At 45.1% G+C, this 18,995-nt stretch overlaps 1 protein-coding gene and 1 pseudogene across 1 annotated transcript; one reads left to right on the top strand and one right to left on the bottom strand.

Annotated features, from left to right (window-relative positions):
- Positions 1–1,359: 1,359 nt before the first annotated feature.
- On the top strand, positions 1,360–3,541 carry LOC120845784 (annotated as a pseudogene).
- Positions 3,542–5,469: 1,928 nt separating this feature from the next.
- On the bottom strand, positions 5,470–8,114 carry LOC115317945 (protein ALP1-like). The gene is made up of 4 exons (XM_040217333.1): positions 7,793–8,114; positions 7,052–7,157; positions 6,744–6,948; positions 5,470–5,541 (listed from the first exon to the last, which is right to left on the bottom strand). Exons 1-4 carry the CDS (start codon positions 8,112–8,114, stop codon positions 5,470–5,472), a joined length of 705 nt encoding a protein of 234 aa, XP_040073267.1.
- Between the last annotated feature and the right edge of the window lie 10,881 nt (positions 8,115–18,995).

Below are 18,995 nucleotides of genomic sequence, written 5' to 3'. Positions count from 1 at the left end.
CAATTCTCTGGAATTGAGTTGGATAGAATGGGGAATCTTTCTTTTGTTTGCATGCCTAGAATGTTTGAGATGACTCGAGAATCTTGTTTGTTCGAGCTCGGCGCCTTCTAGATACCTACGCGCTTACAAAAAGAGCTTCGCATGGCTGCTCGAGTCAGTCGCCCTTCCGTCGCCGTCAAACTATGTGCGGTCTTTGTTACTTTATGATTCTCTGCACAAGTTCGCTGCATTAAACATTGATTTTAAGTTTTATTAATCGAGTTTGTTTTTGTTCATTACATATTGGTGGATGTGCAGGGTAATGCAATCAATGCCCATGAAGCGTACCATCTGTGAACACGATAACTCTGAAGACGACGATCGTGAAGGCGACATCCTTGAAATCATCCGAGGACGACTCCAACTGTGACATCAACGACGACCTCAACTATGGCCTTGGAAACGACCCGGACAATGAACTTTACAGAGCCCCTGGCTACCACACTTCGACGAAAACATGATGACGACTTCTACGCCGATGATGGAACGGACAACGACTCCAAGGACCAACCCCGGCTACAATGTCAACAACGAACCTGACTACGGCCTCGACGACAGACAGTCTTCAACCTTGATGACGAGACTGATAACGGCACTGATGATCTCCCAGGTGACGACTCGAAATATGACATGGAAGACGATTCCGACTACGGCTTTGACAGCGACCCAAGGACAATCCAGACGATGACTTCAACGACAACCGTGACTCCACCCTTGACAACGACCTTGATGATGAACCCGATGACGATACCTACGACAAGTGTGGTATCGACCACGAAGACGAACAGGACGACGACGCTTGTTTTGTCACTCAACGAACGAAGTTTGCCAGCTCGGTCGAAATTTAATGCAAGCCACATCTTCCTGCCGATGACTGGTACAATCTTTGTCGCCACGACGCCCAGTTCCAGCCTGGCTACCAAGTGTGAATCTAAACACTAAATCATCGTCGCAGCAATGAACTGTTAAAGTGGTGCTTCGACCTCAAGGTTATTCGCTAGATGAGACCTAAAGGGCTATTCACATGATGCATCTTGTTGGCGAATCTCGTGTCGCGAAACTAGGTTTCGGGAAAGAGATTTCTTGTCTGAACGTGACCGAAAAAGTGGCGCGCCTCCACAAAAAGTGGCGTGTTCTCCTCGCTTCTGGAGCAATCTTTAGCTGAAACTTCTCCGACTGCTGTCAATCACCTTAAAAGCTTCGCCAATGGCCGTTTGCAAACGAGTTCACGGGACGTATGAGGCGGGGCGAGCTGTTAGTGGAGCCTGCATCGCGGCTGATACGGTAGCCGAGCCCAATCCAATGAAAGCGAAACCGACCATGGACGCCGCCAGCACCTCCGTGACCGTCGCTACTACGTCTAATGAAAAGGTAAGACTTGATGCTTACCGACTGCATTGAAAGAACCTAGTGACAGAAAGATTAAAAGTTAGAGGGGCTCGGAGTATTTAAAACAGTTTTTATAGCTGTGCTTTCCCGCGAGTATCATATTTCATGAACGTATCGAACAACCAAAAGTGTTTGCATTGTTTAAGAAACAAGCGCGGGAGCATATACAACCTGTTCGAGCCACTTTCATCGTAAATTCGAAGGCTAGATATCAGCGCCCGTAAGAAACTAGGTTATGCATTTAGCCTCTCTATGCATTTTATGTGCACCCTCTGGGTTTGGGGAATAATTTGGCTGCGTGCGCGTACGGTGCCGGCCAGCGTACTTTTCGGATTTTGTTTCACGCATGTATTCGCAACAGTGTCCACTATTATTAAATTGGCACTCGTGTGTTAATATTGAACTCGTATAGAAACAAAAATTTACGACACGAATAATTGACCGCAATGCTCCGTTTTTATCCCCTATGCTGACTTCAATCAGTCTATCAATACTTGTTGCTTTCAATTTAAGATCTACAGAGTCAGACTTGCCAAAACCACTTTATTCATATTTTTCAGTTTTACTGGACGGTGCACAAACAACGCACGCTAATGCAGTCCTATAACTGTAACGGCTTTCTTTATCAAACAAGTCATCCAGAATTTAAAAAAAAAACACTCCGAGATGCAACTATGGAAATTGTTGCAGACATGCTCAAGTGCACAGGTGGGTGTGATGTTGGCAGTACTGTCCAATTTCTAAAGATAGCACTTGTTTACTTAATCAAACTTTTTCCTGAAACAGTCGGGGAGGCAAAAGCAAAATTCCATTGCTTGTGAACATGTTTTAATAAGGAGTGGACCAAGTGACAACGAAGAAATCTGGCCAGGGGACGGAGGACAACTACGTCTCCAAGCGGGAGTTCTTTGAAGACATTAAGTTTTTGAAGACGAGTCAGACTTTCCAAGCATCCATCTCATCACTGGAGGAGCTGACAGTGGAGGTGTGTATTACCTTACCCAATAAGTTATAGACATTATCTTATACTTAATTAAGATAACAATCATGCATAATGCAGTTAGGTAACTGTATAGTGCGATGAAAATTATATTTAAATGTTGGGGGCAAACTAAATTCTGCAGAATATGTAAAACAGTACCATAAACCAGAGCTGTGCAAACTTTTGAGGCCCGCGACCCCTAAAATACTTGCATGCCGTCCGGCAACCCAGCCCCGCCCCCCTCCCTCCATCCCTCCCTTTAGAGCAGTATCAAAGCTATCAGCAGCTTGGCTTTCTTAGGCCCCTGCGACCCCCAGACGTCGTCTCGCTGCCCCCACATTGCGCACCTCTGCCATAGACCAACTTGGAAATATCCAGCACCTCCCATCGTCTCTCCAATGCATCCATACATACGACGAGCTGCTTGTGCTTGTTTAACAATTCGCAATTTCGAAACGCGAAAAAAAACAGGACGATAATAAGACGTATGAATTAGCTTTGTAACATGTTTGTTCCGTTTTCATTGTGTTCTGAAGACTGAACTTGCCGTGGTAAGAGAAAAGGAATTAAGCCACTTCCAGGATGTACGCAGCGTTGAACTCGGCCCGAGTGACCATCCGAATGGCCCCACCATTTCTCGCTCTTTGTGGTGCAAGGTGGAATTTAGGGATTTTTCGGGAAGGTCTATTGCCTAGAAACACACTCGTTATCTTAGATTCAGCTTTTTTCCATCCGCAGGTTAAATCTGCTATTGAACTCAGCTACTCTGTATTGTAGCACATGATGTCAAATAATTCATTTTATATTTTTGAACAGTCAGAGTCGTCCTCATCGCCTTGTGTGGTTCTACTGGAAGAAACTGTTGACGACACCAGCACGCCACCCGAGGTGCGACGACCGGCGTACAAACGAAAAAAGAACACCCCGACCCAGCCCATTAGGGAGCAAGTCTTTGAGAAGGCGCTGCAAGTGTTGTCCAGCAGAGCACAAGATGATGGTGACCAATCGTTCGGTGCTGCAGTTGTTGCTGCAATTGCCGGCCTTGATGAATATAGGAAGCACCTTATCAAGGCGAGGATCATAGAAGTTATATTTCAGAACAATGATTCTACTTTAATTCAAAACATCTAAGAACAAATTCCATGATTTCTAGCTGTTTTATTATCGATTTTAAATAAGGTGTTATACAGGGGTTTGCCCTAAAATCTCCTGGAATAATGGTCGCCTGCCCGCAGCAATTTAAAATTTTCATCAACAGTGTTTTTTTACTCTTTGGTAAAAGTTCATCTGTGTTATCTACAATAAGGAGACAAGACTGAACATAATTACCCAGATTGTTCATATAACGAGATATCCATATGAATGAGACACAAGTACAAAACAGCACCAAACTCGCACATTGACACTTTCTCCTCCCCCTCCTCTCCCCGTACATGTCATACTTTAAAATAGTGACCTATCTTGGATAAAACAAATTTTCAGAAGATGCATTCGGCATACACGGTTTAAATCAAAATTTCAATATACAGGGTGGCACAAGCAGACCCGACGCTGTAATACAGGCTTGGAAAAATTAGCGCCTGCACGTAGAAAGCCCAAAAATTTACAGAATGGACTGAGCACATCAGTCTTACCGTGCAAAATTCCAAGGCATACAGTTTTGGTCTTGTAAAGAATGAAAGCAACAAGCCTGCGAAACACAACGTCAAGTGTGTACAAAGACAAATCGGTTTTCGACGCTATTAACTTGTGGTGCCATTTCCGGATAGAAGCAATGAGCAGACGATGCTTCGGCAAGCTCGTTGCTCTCAATTTTTACAGGGAAAGAACAATGACTTGAAATTTCACATGATAAAGTTTACCTGCTCAGTACACATTCAGGGAAAGTTCCATGTGCAGGCGGCAATTTTTTGCAACTTGTCTAATAGTGTCGGATCCGCCTGTACCGCCCTATATATAAACAGCAAAACTTGGCCGCACCTATGCCTTGCAGGAAAATTGCACAACTTATTGAAGTAACTATAACTTCCAAATTTACATATATCTTTCATTTTCCAGGCTACAGCGAAACTTTACCAATGCAAGAAACAATAAAAATACGATTCAAGGGCAAACAGGGGCACAGTGTACTAGCCCAATCTAACGAAATGCGAAGAGAGAAGCGTGTGGTTTTCAATGAATGCTGTGCAACATAAAGGGCTCCAGGGAACTCATAAACAAGTGCAATAGAGATCGGGATCTACTGCACATTTTCATGAGTACCCACCAGCTCACCAGGTGACACAGCATGTATCGAAACATGCATTTCGCTGTTCGCATTTCAATTGGAGCGGATAGCATACGTACACGCTCGTGCGTGCCCTACTAGGGCCTGGCCTTAGTGCTCATTGATATAGTCAAGCTACCAGTCCACGGCTCCCTCCTGGTTAAAATGCCTACAAAATTCTTTCCAGAAAATTGTTGGCTGAGATTGATGGGTGGACGCCGTGGTTTGGCAAGGGTGAGAACGCACTCACATCCGACGCTTTCTCCGGTTTCATGCCGGTGTCAACACCTTTATCTCTAAGCATGTAGTGGAGCCCGCAACAGGCCAGGACTAGGGTGGTGACATTTTTGGGGGAGAGCCTGGATGGGTCTCAGGAGGATCCGGAATCTTTGGGCGAGCACTCCAAAGAAGTTTTCTGAAACTCTACGTGCCCTGGAATGCCTGCGTACAAATTATACTCACTTCAGTGTTGATACCATTGTGAATCACCTAGAGCACTCTTGCTCTAACCTAGAGAAAACCATTTTTACACGGTACCTGTAGTTGTAGATTTTCTCAGGTTATTTCGCCTGCCCAGGGTAGGGACGCAACAAGTTTTCGCCGATTGGGAACGCGGCATATGGCACGAAAACAAAAGGCTGGGCGCATTGCGCACCTGAAAAATGTATAGTGAATTATTCCGATTTACAAAGTGGAAGGTAAACTGCTAAAGGAGTATTACGTAAGAATTAAACAGATCACCTGGCAGAGGCTCAGGAGTAGGGAGGTTGAAAGAATTCTCAACCAGCCCTTTCTAGAATGCACTCTTCTTGAACGTGGTGGAGTCGTACGTCTTTCCACTCGTTCCGACATCTACATATATGGCCTGGGAAAAAGAACAAGCAAAGCCAGATATAGGGAACATACCGTTCAGTCAGTCAATAATTTTACAAATTTTTGTAAGCTGAACCAAGAGGGCCACATTTCTAGAAACAGATACCAATGCTTGTTTTGTGAAGACAACATATAGACTTGTTAGAAAACTCGGTCTCGCTTCCTTGTCAAACTTCTGGCAGTTGCTTGAACTACTGTCAGAGAAGATTACAGATACCAAGGTTGGTATTTTTATGACATCCTCACATTGTGAAAAGCTTGCTTTTCTGGCTGCAGAGCAAGTTAACGAAACCGGTACTGCTCTACCACCTTTAGGATCACGGGTGACCACTGAAAGAGGCAGTTATGGTTGAGACCGCACAAGGAGGATATCACAAATAGAGGTACCAAGAATGAGGTTGCAGATGTGCTTAAATAGGAGGAGGATGGTTCCAAGCAGAAGGTACAGGACCCGTATACCTTGTGCAGTGCAGGATGTGTGAAAGTGATATTGTCTGAAAAAAGATTATATTTACTGCCCTGAGTACACCAAAAGTTATTTGAACCTTCAAATAACACTACAATTCCTAGAAGGTCTATATCAAGGGTTTCAAACATGCGGCCCGCACCTCTCTGGGCTGCGAGCTCCCGTTCCTATGCCTTCAGCACTGGATGCATCATAAATAATTACATTTTGTCTTGCATGCTTTGAAGACACAAGTATTTTCTTACATAATTCTGCTATAAAATGCGCCAGGAAAGCAAGAACTACCGTATGACAAGATCTTTTGGGATTTGGACTTTGAAAATTCCTCAGTGAATTGATTGACAGAGTAACGATTTTGTGCCTGTTTTCTAGTTATTGAAAACATTCTAGCATGTTGGTGGGATGGTGGTATTTTAAATCTTGGAATCACGCTAGTATGAAAGTGGTTGCATGAAGAAATTATAGCTAGAAACAACACTGGCAAAAGGCTATTTAAAAAAAAAAGCAAATACCTATTAGATTGTTGTTTTGGGAAATCTCTGGGTGTCGCTGAAAGACTCGACCGTTATACAACGTGAAACACCATTGCTGTTTTTTTTCCTAAAATATTAAATACCCCCCCCCCCCTATGTTGGCCGTCAACATCTTCGGAATGGGCTATCTTGCACCCGCACTCAAATCAGTTTGAGACCCCTGGTCTATGTTTGCATGCGATGACAAGGAAATACCTTCAGGTCTGCGTCCACCACAGCGAGCAACACCAAGCTGAAATTTCCGATGTAGTTAAAATATTCAGATCCAGTGTTTGGTGGGGCAAACATATTGATGTGCTTTCCATGAATCGCTTGAAGGCAGTGCGGATAATTCCATATTTCCTCGAACCTTCGAGCCACACCTCTCCACTCGGAAGAAGCTTTTGGCAGAACTATGTGTCTGAAAAGAAAAGGATGATAATCAGCTAGTACTCAGATATGTTAATATTATCGTGCAGCAGCAAACCCAACAATTTTGTTAATAAAGGATGAATATCACATACTGCTGTCTCAGGTAGTTGTACAGTGCAGCGCACGTGCTGTACACAATGCTGTGCACAGTGCTGTGTCCTGGCAAGTACTGGTAATGTAAAGACCTGAGAGAATCTCCTAGAAAATAAAAACGAAAACAAATAGAACAACAATATCAAGTTATATTCCTAACGAGCGTGTTGGTACGATGTACTAGATAACTGTTTTCTTCCTGTTTTATACTTTCTGTTATCTAGTCTAATATCAAGCAGTTGAGCAGAAGACAATCATCACGAAAAAGTGGCTCTTATTTATTCAAATATTCTAAACATTCTTATCACCTTTATGACTGCTATTCGAATACAAGCAAAGTATAAGAGACCATCGACCCAAGCGAGATACTTGATTGTTGGCAGTTTCTCCTAGTATGGTGGTGATCGAAGCTTCACCCCAGCACGCTGGTGCAAAGTAGTGAAGCTTGAACAACAAACCGGAGAATCTTACAGGCATTATTTGTATTTTTCTAATATTAAAAAACCTCGGAAAAAAAGTGTGCTACCCATCGAGTCGAATAGCAAACACTTCGTAAATTAGTACAAGTTTGAGCTCAAGCGTTGCTTACAATCTGATAAATTATTTCTGCTCTTTTGACAGCACAGATTTTTTTGTTTTATGATTTGGCTCCACATTTCTTCCAATCCGCCATCGTCTAAATTAATTTTTTCCTTACCTAATAAAGTAAACACTCTGAAACCAATGAGCACAAAACTTACCACTTGTGAGGAAACGGAGCGTCATCTCGAGCCGCTCCTTCGCGGAAATCGCCGCCCTCATGACGGTGTCTTGCTTTTGGACATCGGCCCGAATTCCATCAGCAAGACGCTGGAAAACTTCGGGCGTCATCCGCAGGTACCGGCGGAACTCGTTCGGGTCTTTCAGGAGGTCCCGTGTGAGCGAATCGTGCGCTCCGGTCTGCTCGCGCTTCTGAATATACGGCTTGACACAAGGTCGCGTTTTCTTGGGAAGGCTTTCGTCCTCGCAAAGCAGAAGCACTAGCACAGCTGCTGCTGCAGTTTTGCGTTTCTGTACAGACATAACGCAACGCGAAGGAGTTCAGTTTTAGTTCGCTTTCCTGCGGGGTTCTGGCGGGAGACCTGGCACCGCGCACTCCGCTGCTATGGCAACGGAATACGCGCTGCCGCTTGTTGCCGTAGCAGCGAATGGACGATACTGATTGGCTAGCTTTATTTGTAGCGCCGTGCTATGGGCAATTTCAGAACTATTTCCGCGAGTCAATACGTCACACATTTGGCGGGTCAGACTCATCGTGTGAATGGGCGTATTCGCACGATGAGTCTGAATACGTCCCAATAGACCACAATAGACCTTTCTCTAAATTTCTCAAGCACCGAGGTGCATGCTACTAGTGTAGTTACACGCGTTGCACGTGCTGGCGTCTGCAGTAGTAACTGTTCTAAAGTAAAAAGTCTAAAACAAAATTTGTCTTGCACGCGCGTTCGTCAAATTTTTATTATGATTATTTACTTCGAATCTTTTATAAGGGGAAGGCCTGTGCGCGCGGGCCGTAGAATTACACTTCCAGCGTTCTTCTCGATGCTTGGGTAATATAGAAAAAGGTCTATTGGGATGCTCTCTGCTTTTGTGTGCTATCAATACCCGACCGATTGAGTAAAGACAATCCGCTTCCCAAGGACGTTTTCAAGCCGACAATTACCGTGTTCATTTTGGCTTAGGAATGGCCAGAATCGAAAGACTATCTAAAAGATGCGCCAAGGTCATTTCTCATGCTTTGCAATTCAAGTGAGGTAAGGCAAAGCGAAAGCCTCCGGCACCATTCGTTGGTGACTAACGCGCCCGATATTGCAGCTACAACGACATATTAGTTTCAAAGGGAGCGGCGCTCACTCACCGGGGCACCGCCATGTTTCCCCGCATCCCTACCGAGCCCAGTCACGTAATTTCAAAATCCCTCTCCTAGGTACTGCGGCTAACTTTAGCCGCGGTTGGCACTTCGAGGAAACGGGCCCTGGAGTTTGAAATAATGAAAGCCGACTGGAAAACACCAATTTTACTACCCCAAGTTGCAATTTATTTTAGTGCGTATTTTCTGGAATCTTTTATTCACACCGGGCACTTCTGTTCCATTACGCTTGTCGGATTTAAGTTGCACTGGTTTTGAATGCTCATAAAATTTAGACTATTTTGTATAGCCTAAACGTAGCAAGCGTTCAGAACAAATACAACCTAGTGCATCAGATACACAGAGAACACATAATTAGCATATGCTACTTTTATTGAACCCATCTCGAGTTTCTGTTGCATACATACAGCGCTGTGAAGAAGTACACCATTCTGATATAAAAATAAGCTTCCCACCAGTGAAATTTCCCAAGTTGGACAGCCTTGTTGTAAGTCAGGCAGGCACCTTAAAGCGAACCCTGCCAATGTTTTTATAGACACCTTTATAAAGATGTTTCATCCGTACAATAACGACTTTAAGGTATATGTGTAGAAACTTCCCAAAATGAAACATTATGTGAAGAAACTGCATTTCAAAGTTGACGCCCTTGAAACCCCACTATCGGTAGCTGCTCAACCGGCAACAATGAGAAGAGCTATACAAAGACCGCTAAGGCCACATAACGTAAGAAATGGTGTCCGAGATTCGCCATGGACGGCATTGTTGGTACTTGGACTTGTTAGTGCTCACTCTTTTACCTAGTCTGTCGATTGACAGCTATTTACAGTGTATGATAGGAACAATTTGTGCTGCAGAGATAAAAACATATACATGTTGCCCCCCCCCCCCCCCCCCCCTTTGCATCTGGCAGGCGATACCACTCAAAAATGTTTGAAAGTAGCTGTGTAGAACTGATATGTTCTAACATTCTGTTGACACAATTATTCATACTAAAAGGTATGCTTAACCGAAATTTGAAGCTCGCAAAACAAGACTGGAGCGATAGGCGGGACGCTGTAAAACCCCCAAAACATCACTCTTAGAGCATTATTTCTAACGAATGGCCGTATTTTCGGAAACGTGTGGGATTCAACAAGGGCGACGAGACATGTAACGTCGCGATTCTCATTCCCTCTCCTCTAGGCTTCATCCCCTCAAGCAGGTGAAGCGAAGCGAGAATGAGAAAAACGAGGCCGCTTCCCCTCATTCTAAAGTGTTCCAGGAGAGGTACGACGTCACATTTCTTGTTTGATTGCGCCCTTCTTTTCCAAAAATACGGCCATCCGTTTGAGATATTAATGCGTGAGTGATGTTTCGGAGTTTGTAGAGCTCCATTCAAAGATTCCGCGGCCTTATTTTATGACATTCAGATTTTGGTCCAGCATCCTTTTAAACAAGATTTTTCAAATTTTAATTTATAATGAACATAAAATTGGACAACTTGCTAACTTACAACGGTGTTCTCCCGATGATGCCGTACAATGGTACTGTCACACGCACCAACCGAGAGGATTGCTGCAAGTCCATCCACCCTCAACTTTTAGTCACCTTGGAGCCTGAAGAACTGCTGTATGAGGCCCGTCCAGCCACTGAACACACAAAGAGAAACACGGGAAATAACACTCTGTGACAGGCGAAGTCTCTGGGCGGAAAGCTCTCCTTGCCAAATGAGCACTGTTGGGTTACGGCAACGGCGTAGTACACAGGTTGCGCTTCTTCGATGCCTTCACCTCTGCGATGGGTGGTCGTAGCCTTCACCTCTGCGGTGAGTGGTCGTAGTGTTGCTCGTACCAAAACACCAAAGCCGCGTAGTATTCTTGTTGCCGAAGTTTATAAGCCTACGTTCCTGGTCTACACAAAGCCAGCCACCAGCAAAGCTAGCTAACCCCGTTTCTGCTTCGGCGACAAGCCGCCAGGGCGATGACACCGCCGCTGAAACTTCTGCCTCGGCTCTTCAAACCAGGGCCCCTCAGTGCGCATGCGTGACACTTGCTAGACTGCTCTGCCTGTACCAAGTGACGCGCGCCCGCATGTTCCCTCTCCTAATTCTTCTGACCGTACGTGCCCCGTATTGTACACGCTCATACAGTGCACACGGCGAAAGTTCCTTTTGAAAGTGCTCCATGGTCGGCCTGCAATGCTGCGAACACATAGCACATGACCACTATAGGTGACGACACTTGGAATACTTGTCATTCATCGTTGTGGCGCAAAGTCACTTTCTCAATTGTCCTAACGAGGGGCAAGGAAAGGGAGGCACTGCATAAAAAATCAGTACATGTGATAACACTGGCTGTGGCAAACTAGTTCCAAAGATGATACAATCATGTCTCCTTAATAAGGACACCTCCGTACTATAGAAATGTTTTGTTTTCTCGATAATGTAAGGTGTCCATATGAGAAAATTGTGTCCACATGAGAAAATTAAATTTAAAACATAAAGATTGGATAACAAGCATAGCCAAGCAAACTGTTTATTCAGCTAAAAGATAATGAGATGCGAGTTCGCTCTACCGCTTTAGAGAAGTTTAACATGTAGCAATACTGCCATTTACAAGAACAGATACCCAGGCTGTAAAGTGATGATCGGTTAAATAGCAAAAGATGTACTGTATGCACAAGCCGGACGTAATTGACACTTAGTTGCCGGCAGTTAGGATCCTATAATCTCATAATCGCAGACGGGAATGACATCTGGTGCCTACGGCTGGAATATTGTCTCGCTTCGTAGTAGAAAAAGCACAAAATAAACACAGGGTGGAGGAACCGGGTGTCACAAACTTAGTTTTTTCTTTATTTTTTTTTAATATTTTTATGAACTTTTTTTTGGGCCACTTTAAAGGGGCGATGCAACGATTTTCGGACTTCGGTCAAAGATGTCTGGAAGTTGCCCCCTGACACTTCTGAAGTAAAGAACAGAAAACCGATTTCGCTTGCGCGTCCTAGTTGCTGCGTAAAAAAAAAGATCAAGATTGGCATTTCGGGCACCCCTCAACTCACTCCCAGTCTTCAGGGTCACACCTGGTCGCACTCCCAGTGACGTCATTCGGAGTGCCGTGTTGCTTCCCGTGTGCTATCTCGGAGGACGCTTCCCCTCCCTCTCTCTGCGTACATTAGCGGGCGCTATGCTGCAGCTTAGAGCCGAGCGAGGTCACGTAATCTTTCCGCCGTAGTTCCTTCGGCTGCCACTTGGGGCTGCAGGTGGGGGGAAAAGCTCGACTTGGCTTTGCGATTATGCAGCGGAATCGCGACATTTTTGATGAAGGAAGTGTTTTCTCTATCTTCTGGGACACGATAAACAACGTAAAAATGACGAGATGCAAATTCTTTTAATCATAAAATCGCTGCACCGCCCCTTTAAGTGTTGGTACGGTCAGGAAGGGGGAGTGCGGTGCCGCTTTTAATCTCAGTTCGTCCCGTCGTAGTTCCTTTCTAAGTCCCTAATGGGTTTGCTCGTTTGCGGGATGGGTTTTTGTTGACGGGCAACGCGGGTCATCCCGGCGCACAGCTTGTGGTCTTGACCTCGCGGACGGAGGGGCGCGTGTGCTGGCTCGCGTATGGTGACGATTTGACACGAGGGGGCGCCGCCGGGATAAAAAAAATGTTTACGCTGGCTAGCGCGCTTTTTGAAGGCAGCGGCTTTGCCCAGTCTGCCGCCCGTCGTGGTTGTCGTGTCCTACGTATCGGCGATAATTTAGGTTTTTGGACTCGTACGGGGGAATGGATGGGCACGTATGTTTGGTTGTCGGAAAAATGTAATAGGTTTTGCCATTTGGGTCGATGCCGGGTAGCTTTGTTTTTCTGGGAAGTTGACTGACCCGAAAGGCGGGGAAACAGGAGGTAGGTCGGTAGACAAGCCTATAAAAGGGGGTTCGGGAACAAAGGAAGTAGTCGAACCCCGGACCCGGCCGGGTCGCTGCTCGACGCGGTTACTCCCTGCACGTGAGTCTTGGAACGTTTAATTTTTGGCTTCTGCCCTGCCTGTCGGGAAAGTGTTTGAGTTTGTTGTGCTGAAGCGTGCGTGGCTTTGTGGTGCGCGGTGTCGACCTCATCAAGCTTCTAACCGGATCGCCGGACTCCGAGACGTCGTTCTTCGGCCGACAACTCCACACTACGGACTGCTCTGGACTCAGCACTTACCGGAAAGCTAAGCCTTGTTTTCTATGACTTGTCTACTTCATCCTCTGGCTCTGAAGTACGAACAGTTGAACTTTGGGACGATTTTTACGCAGTGCTACTTTCTGTCCCGACTCTTTTGGGGGATTATCCCTTGTGTGTAGCGGTAACGTTCGAGTTCCATCTCGGTTTGCTCTCGTTGTTAGTTAGTGTCGGGTTTTCGTCACTATTTTGTTGGCTTGTTCCTGTTTTATGAGCGTTGAGTCCTTTTAGCATTCGTTTCTGGCTCGCAGGTCTCCATAGCGTTGAGCTGGAGTGTGGTTTGTGTTGAGTGCTCTACAGTGAAACCTGTTTAGAATGAACCAGGTACAGGGAATTATTGCCGATATCGAACTCACGGAAAATATAAATAAAATGCATGTAAAAAGTACTTTTTATAACAAAGAACATATTGGCTATATCGAACTTTTTCCTTCCGGGTAGGCTTCCAATAACGTGCAAACAATTGCCTTCTAGCCCGTCCCTTCCCATACACAAAAAAAATCTAGGAAAAAAAAGCTAAATCTAAAAGCTCGAGCCGCGAACAAAGTTGACAAAGAGAAGTGATGAAGGGGAGAAAGCTAAAAAAAAAAAAGAACTGCACGCACTCAAAGGAAACAAGACCTTCATCCCAAATCGGTTACCTCCGAAGACAAGTGATTCGGAAGGAAAGATAAGCCAAAAAAAAAAAAAACTCTGCAAGCATACAAAAAAAAAAAAAACATTCCAGCGCTTTGTAACAAGGTGGAAGAGTAGAGATGAGAAAGAAAAAGAAGCTCTCGCCTTACAAGGAACGCATCGTGGAAGTTAGTTGTAAATGGTTTCTGCTATACCGAACTACTTGCTATATCAAACTGATTGGAGCGTTTCATGCTGTGCGTTATACACGGGTTTGACTGTACAGCCATACGCGGCTTAGTTTTTCACTTTATTAAATCTAATCTTCTGTTTGCTTATCCTTCCCCTGTGTCTTCATCTTCTCTACTGATTATGCACCAGGCGTGAACCTAGCGCTAGTCACCGGTCAAACTTAGCTCTTTTGTTCTTTTTCTCGTTTATTCGTAATTTCTTGTTTATCCTCAGAGTGGATCATTGATTTATTTTTATTATTTGACCTCCACTCCGTCACAAACTGGCGTCCGCGACAGAACCGGTGGCATGGTGTAAGGTTAGGGAGATGACCCCACTGCGGAGGAGGGCCGCGAGGGAAAACGAGGGCGGGCGATTTGAGTAATCGTTTGCTTCTTGCTTTGAGTGTGAGCTAGTTATTGTGCTGCCATGTCGCGAGTAGAATTAACCACGCTTGGGAGAGTGCTGGGCTACGAGGGGGTGGAACTGCGAAACTGGATGAGAGATTAGATGAATCGGGAGGACGAGCGCCAAGTCAAGGCAAAGGAAATGGTAGAGTAGAAGATTCGGCTTAAAGGGGCACTGACACCCCAAAGGTCGTATTCTTTTTTTATTGTGTAGAACGATGCAAGTTGTAGTCATAGACACGCAAAAAAAAAAAGCAATGCGACAAACGATTCTTTTGCACGCGGGCGCGCCTTTTTATTTTTGGCGTTTATATCTCCCGCGCTCACCTCCTTGCTTCTTTTGATCGGTGACGTTTAAAATCAGGAAATTTAGAAGCTTTGTAGGCGATATTTCTATAACATTTAATAACGGCAATCATAAAACATGTTTTTTAACGCAATTCCGAACGCACTACGGCCCCTCTTTTTGAAATACCAAAAATCAGATTTCGGTGTGATGTCACGTCCGGGATTTGTATCCTCCCTCGGAAAACTCGGCGGCGCTCGAGCAGAGGATTATCGGCGAGTCGGGCAAGAAACCCTTTTTTTCGCGCGCCGGCGGCCTTCTACCCCGCCTGCTCACCTCCTCTTCGCTTCGGTTCGCTGTGGCAACGGCGCTTTGCTTCATTCGCAACTTTCACGAACTATACGCTCCTTGCACATACGTCACACGTGTGACGTCAGAGCCCGGCTCTGAGTGGCGGCTGACATCTTGGTGGGGCAGGTCAAGGCGCCGTTGCACGCATCGTACCGGTAGCCCATGGTGAACTGCGCACCATTTCGCTGCAATAATGAATCCCGGAAGAAAAATAATGGCGAAAACACACCACCGGTGGGATTTTTTCCATTCCCGGCTCTCAGACTGTCCGAGTGTCCGAAGACCACAAAACTATCGGCGGCAAGACGACGGGAGTGGCTCGCAAGGATCAACAGATCCGACATGAAAGACGCGGCCTCACACCACCGCGTTTGCGGAGCTCATTTTGTGACTGGTAAGTGTTTTGATTCACTTCAAGAGCATAGCAGGTAGAGTTTCGCCGTGCTCAGGCCTGTGCGCGAACGCCGGTCTCCACGTGTACATATCGCGAACACGACATCAGCGCTTTTTCGCGTTTTGCTGAGACATGATTTAGACCAACACAGGTGTTGCTGCCCAAGTTAAAGACCCAAATGAGCACTTTCTATTGCTCCTGCCGTTTTTATTGAATTCTTCGGGAAAATGAGGCAAAACCGACGGCGGCTTGTTCGCGCTATGATACTAGACGTCCGATAATGTTTGGAGGAAGCAAATCCGAGTGAGCGCCGAGCACCGGTGCCATTTCTTCCGCGTTATTCGTAGTCCGTGCCAAATACAATCTATATCTTGCTGTCTGTCATGCTTTCCTGCTTATTGTTTCCTGATTTGTTGAAATGCACCATTAAAATCCTTAGGCAAACCATCCGACCTCTTTGACGTTGACCATCCGGACTGGGCTCCCAGCTTGTCTCTTGGACACAAGAAGAAGTATGCTAATAAAATGCACAGGTAAACAGATCTCTTCATCATTAGTTGTGAGAATATTTAGCAGAGCTTAGTGAATTATTGGTCTTGAGTGTAAAGTGCTCATCCCAAGTGCATGTTTGACGCAGGTACAATCGGCGTAAAGCCAGACACCAAAAAGCACGGTATGGAAAGACACGAGACCAAAATGGTATTATGTGTCCTCTTTGAATAACTCTGGTCCTTCGCGCTAGAATATAGAATTCGAATTGTCGTCAGTTGCCTGCCGTCCTTCCATGCGACTCTGTCGAGTGGTGTTACGACCAAATTCTCGTTGTGTTGTCACCAGATCTGCACGAAATGTCACAGCATTCATGTCGTATTGTTGCTTTTAACCAAGCGCATCTGCCCAAACTGTTGCATCACTCTTGTCGTGTTGTTGTGATGTGATGTGAGATTGTCCGAGATGTCGGCCTACATGTTTTGGTCAACCTGTCCGTCGAATGAACCTCTACGCCTCCTTGACCGCACCCCTGAATAAGAAAGACAAGTTGAATCTTTCACCGTCAACACGATTGACACTAGTGCTTCTGCACCATTACCCATCCTGAGAATGAAATTGATTTCTTGACCTCACAACTGACATAGCAGCGTGGTTACTCTTCACATTCCAGCTGTTAATGTAGTCTTCCACGTCGTCATTCAATCTTTTGAATCATGATTGAATTTACTTCTGGAGCTGTGATCACACGTGACCGGCTATCATTCCAGCCTAAGGAAAGAATGAACCAGGCATAGTTTCTACCAAAGTAAATCTAAAAACAGAGTTGCAGTGTTTAGGAGACGACTCGTTGATGGCATGAATACATGTACTACCCTTGCATTCAATTGCATTATAATAACAAATTAATGCTTTATGCAGGCCTCGAACCTGACTCGTGCAGCCAACCAGGAACGAGTTCTGTCGACACAGCCAGCTGCAGTGCAGGTAAATTGATTTTAGCGATCCGCAAAATTTAAGAAAGGGTCCGGCTCGTTACACAGGCCAGAAAGCTGTAGTGATCTCAGCATGGAACTCTTTCTCGAGTGGTGTTACGACCAAATTCTCGTTGTGTTGTCGCCAGATCTGCACGAAATGTCACAGCATTCTTGTCGTATTGTTGCTTTTAACCAAGCGCATCTGCCCAAACTGTTGCATCACTCTTGTCGTGTTGTTGTGATGTGATGTGAGATTGTCGGAGATGTCGGCCTACATGTTTTGGTCAACCTGTCCGTCGAATGAACCTCTACGCCTCCTTGACCGCACCCCTGAATAAGAAAGACAAGTTGAATCTTTCACCGTGAACACGATTGACACTAGTGCTTCTGCACCGTTACCCATCCTGAGAATGAGATTGATTTCTTGACCTCACACCTGACATAGCTGTGTGGTTACTCTTCACATTCCAGCTGTTTATGTAGTCTTTCCCGTCAAATCATTCAATCTTTTGAATCATCATTGAATTTACTTCTGGAGCTGTGATCACACGTGACCGGCTATCATTCCAGCCTAAGGAAAGAATGAACCAGGCATAGTTTCTACCAAAGTAAATCTAAAAACAGAGTTGCAGTGTTTAGGAGACGACTCGTTGATGGCATGAATACATGTACTAACCTTGCATTCAATTGCATTATAATAACAAATTAATGTTTTATGCAGGCGTGCCAGTCCTCGAACCTGACTCGTGCAGCCAACCAGGAACGAGTTCTGTCGACACAGCCAGCTGCAGTGCAGGTAAATTGATTTTAGCGATCCGCAAAATTTAAAAAAGGGTCTGGCTCGTTACACAGGCCAGAAAGCTGTGGTGATCTCAGCATGGAACCCTTTCTCGAGTGGTGTTACGACCAAATTCTCGTTGTGTTGTCGCCAGATCTGCACGAAATGTCACAGCATTCTTGTCGTATTGTTGCTTTTAACCAAGCGCATCTGCCCAAACTGTTGCATCACTCTTGCCGTGTTGTTGTGATGTGATGTGAGATTGTCCGAGATGTCGGCCTACATGTTTTGGTCAACCTGTCCGTCGAATGAACCTCTTCGCCTCCTTGACCGCACCCCTGAATAAGAAAGACAAGCTGAATCTTTCACCGTGAACACGATTGACACTAGTGCTTCTGCACCATTACCCATCCTGAGAATGAGATTGATTTCTTGACCTCAAAACTGACATAGCTGCGTGGTTACTCTTCACATTCCAGCTGTTAATGTAGTCTTCCCTGTCGAATCACTCAATCTTTTGAGTCATCATTGGATTTACTTCTGGAGCTGTGATCGCACGTGACCGGCTGTCATTCCAGCCTAAGGAGAGAATGAACCAGGCATAGTTTCTACCAAAGTAAATCTAAAAACAGAGTTGCAGTGTTTAGGAGACGACTCGTTGATGGCATGAATACATGTACTAACCTTGCATTCAATTGCATTATAATAACAAATTAATGTTTTATGCAGGCGTGCCAGTCCTCGAACCTGACTCGTGCAGCCAACCAGGAACGAGTTCTGTCGACACAGCCAGCTGCAGTGCAGGTAAATTGATTTTAGCAATCCGCAAAATTTAAAAAAGGGTCTGGCTCGTTACGCTGGCCGGGAAGCTGTAGTGATCTCAGCATGCGGCTCTTTGTCGAGTGATGTCACGAGCAAATTCTTGTTGTGTTGTCACCTGATCTGCCCGAAATATCGCAGCATTTTTGTCATAATATTGCTTTTACTTTTCTTTGAGCCGAGATTCGGAAAGGTTAGGATAAGTGACCGAATCTTGCATTTCGTGTCAACCTCAGGAGTAAATCTAGTCATAGAATAATCCTGGTCAGCACTTCTAGTATAGAGATAGGGATATTTGTCTTAGAATTCTTCACCTTGGAATGTTTGTGTCTACGTGCCACAGCCAGCAAACTGTCAAGCTTTTCACATCGTTTCTCTCGCTAATTAAGCTAAAATCACGTAATCAAACTTGTTATGTAAAAATTTTTATTTTTCAAACTAAGAACTAATAAGATAAAGATAGTTTAGAAGGGTACGGAAACGAAATTCC

The sequence above is a fragment of the Ixodes scapularis genome, unplaced genomic scaffold (genome assembly GCF_016920785.2).
Source record: "Ixodes scapularis isolate PalLabHiFi unplaced genomic scaffold, ASM1692078v2 PGA_scaffold5__190_contigs__length_132052651, whole genome shotgun sequence".
NCBI classification, from domain to species: domain Eukaryota; kingdom Metazoa; phylum Arthropoda; class Arachnida; order Ixodida; family Ixodidae; genus Ixodes; species Ixodes scapularis.
Note: the sequence above shows the minus strand (reverse complement) of the source record. Positions and strands in the feature narration are given on the sequence as shown.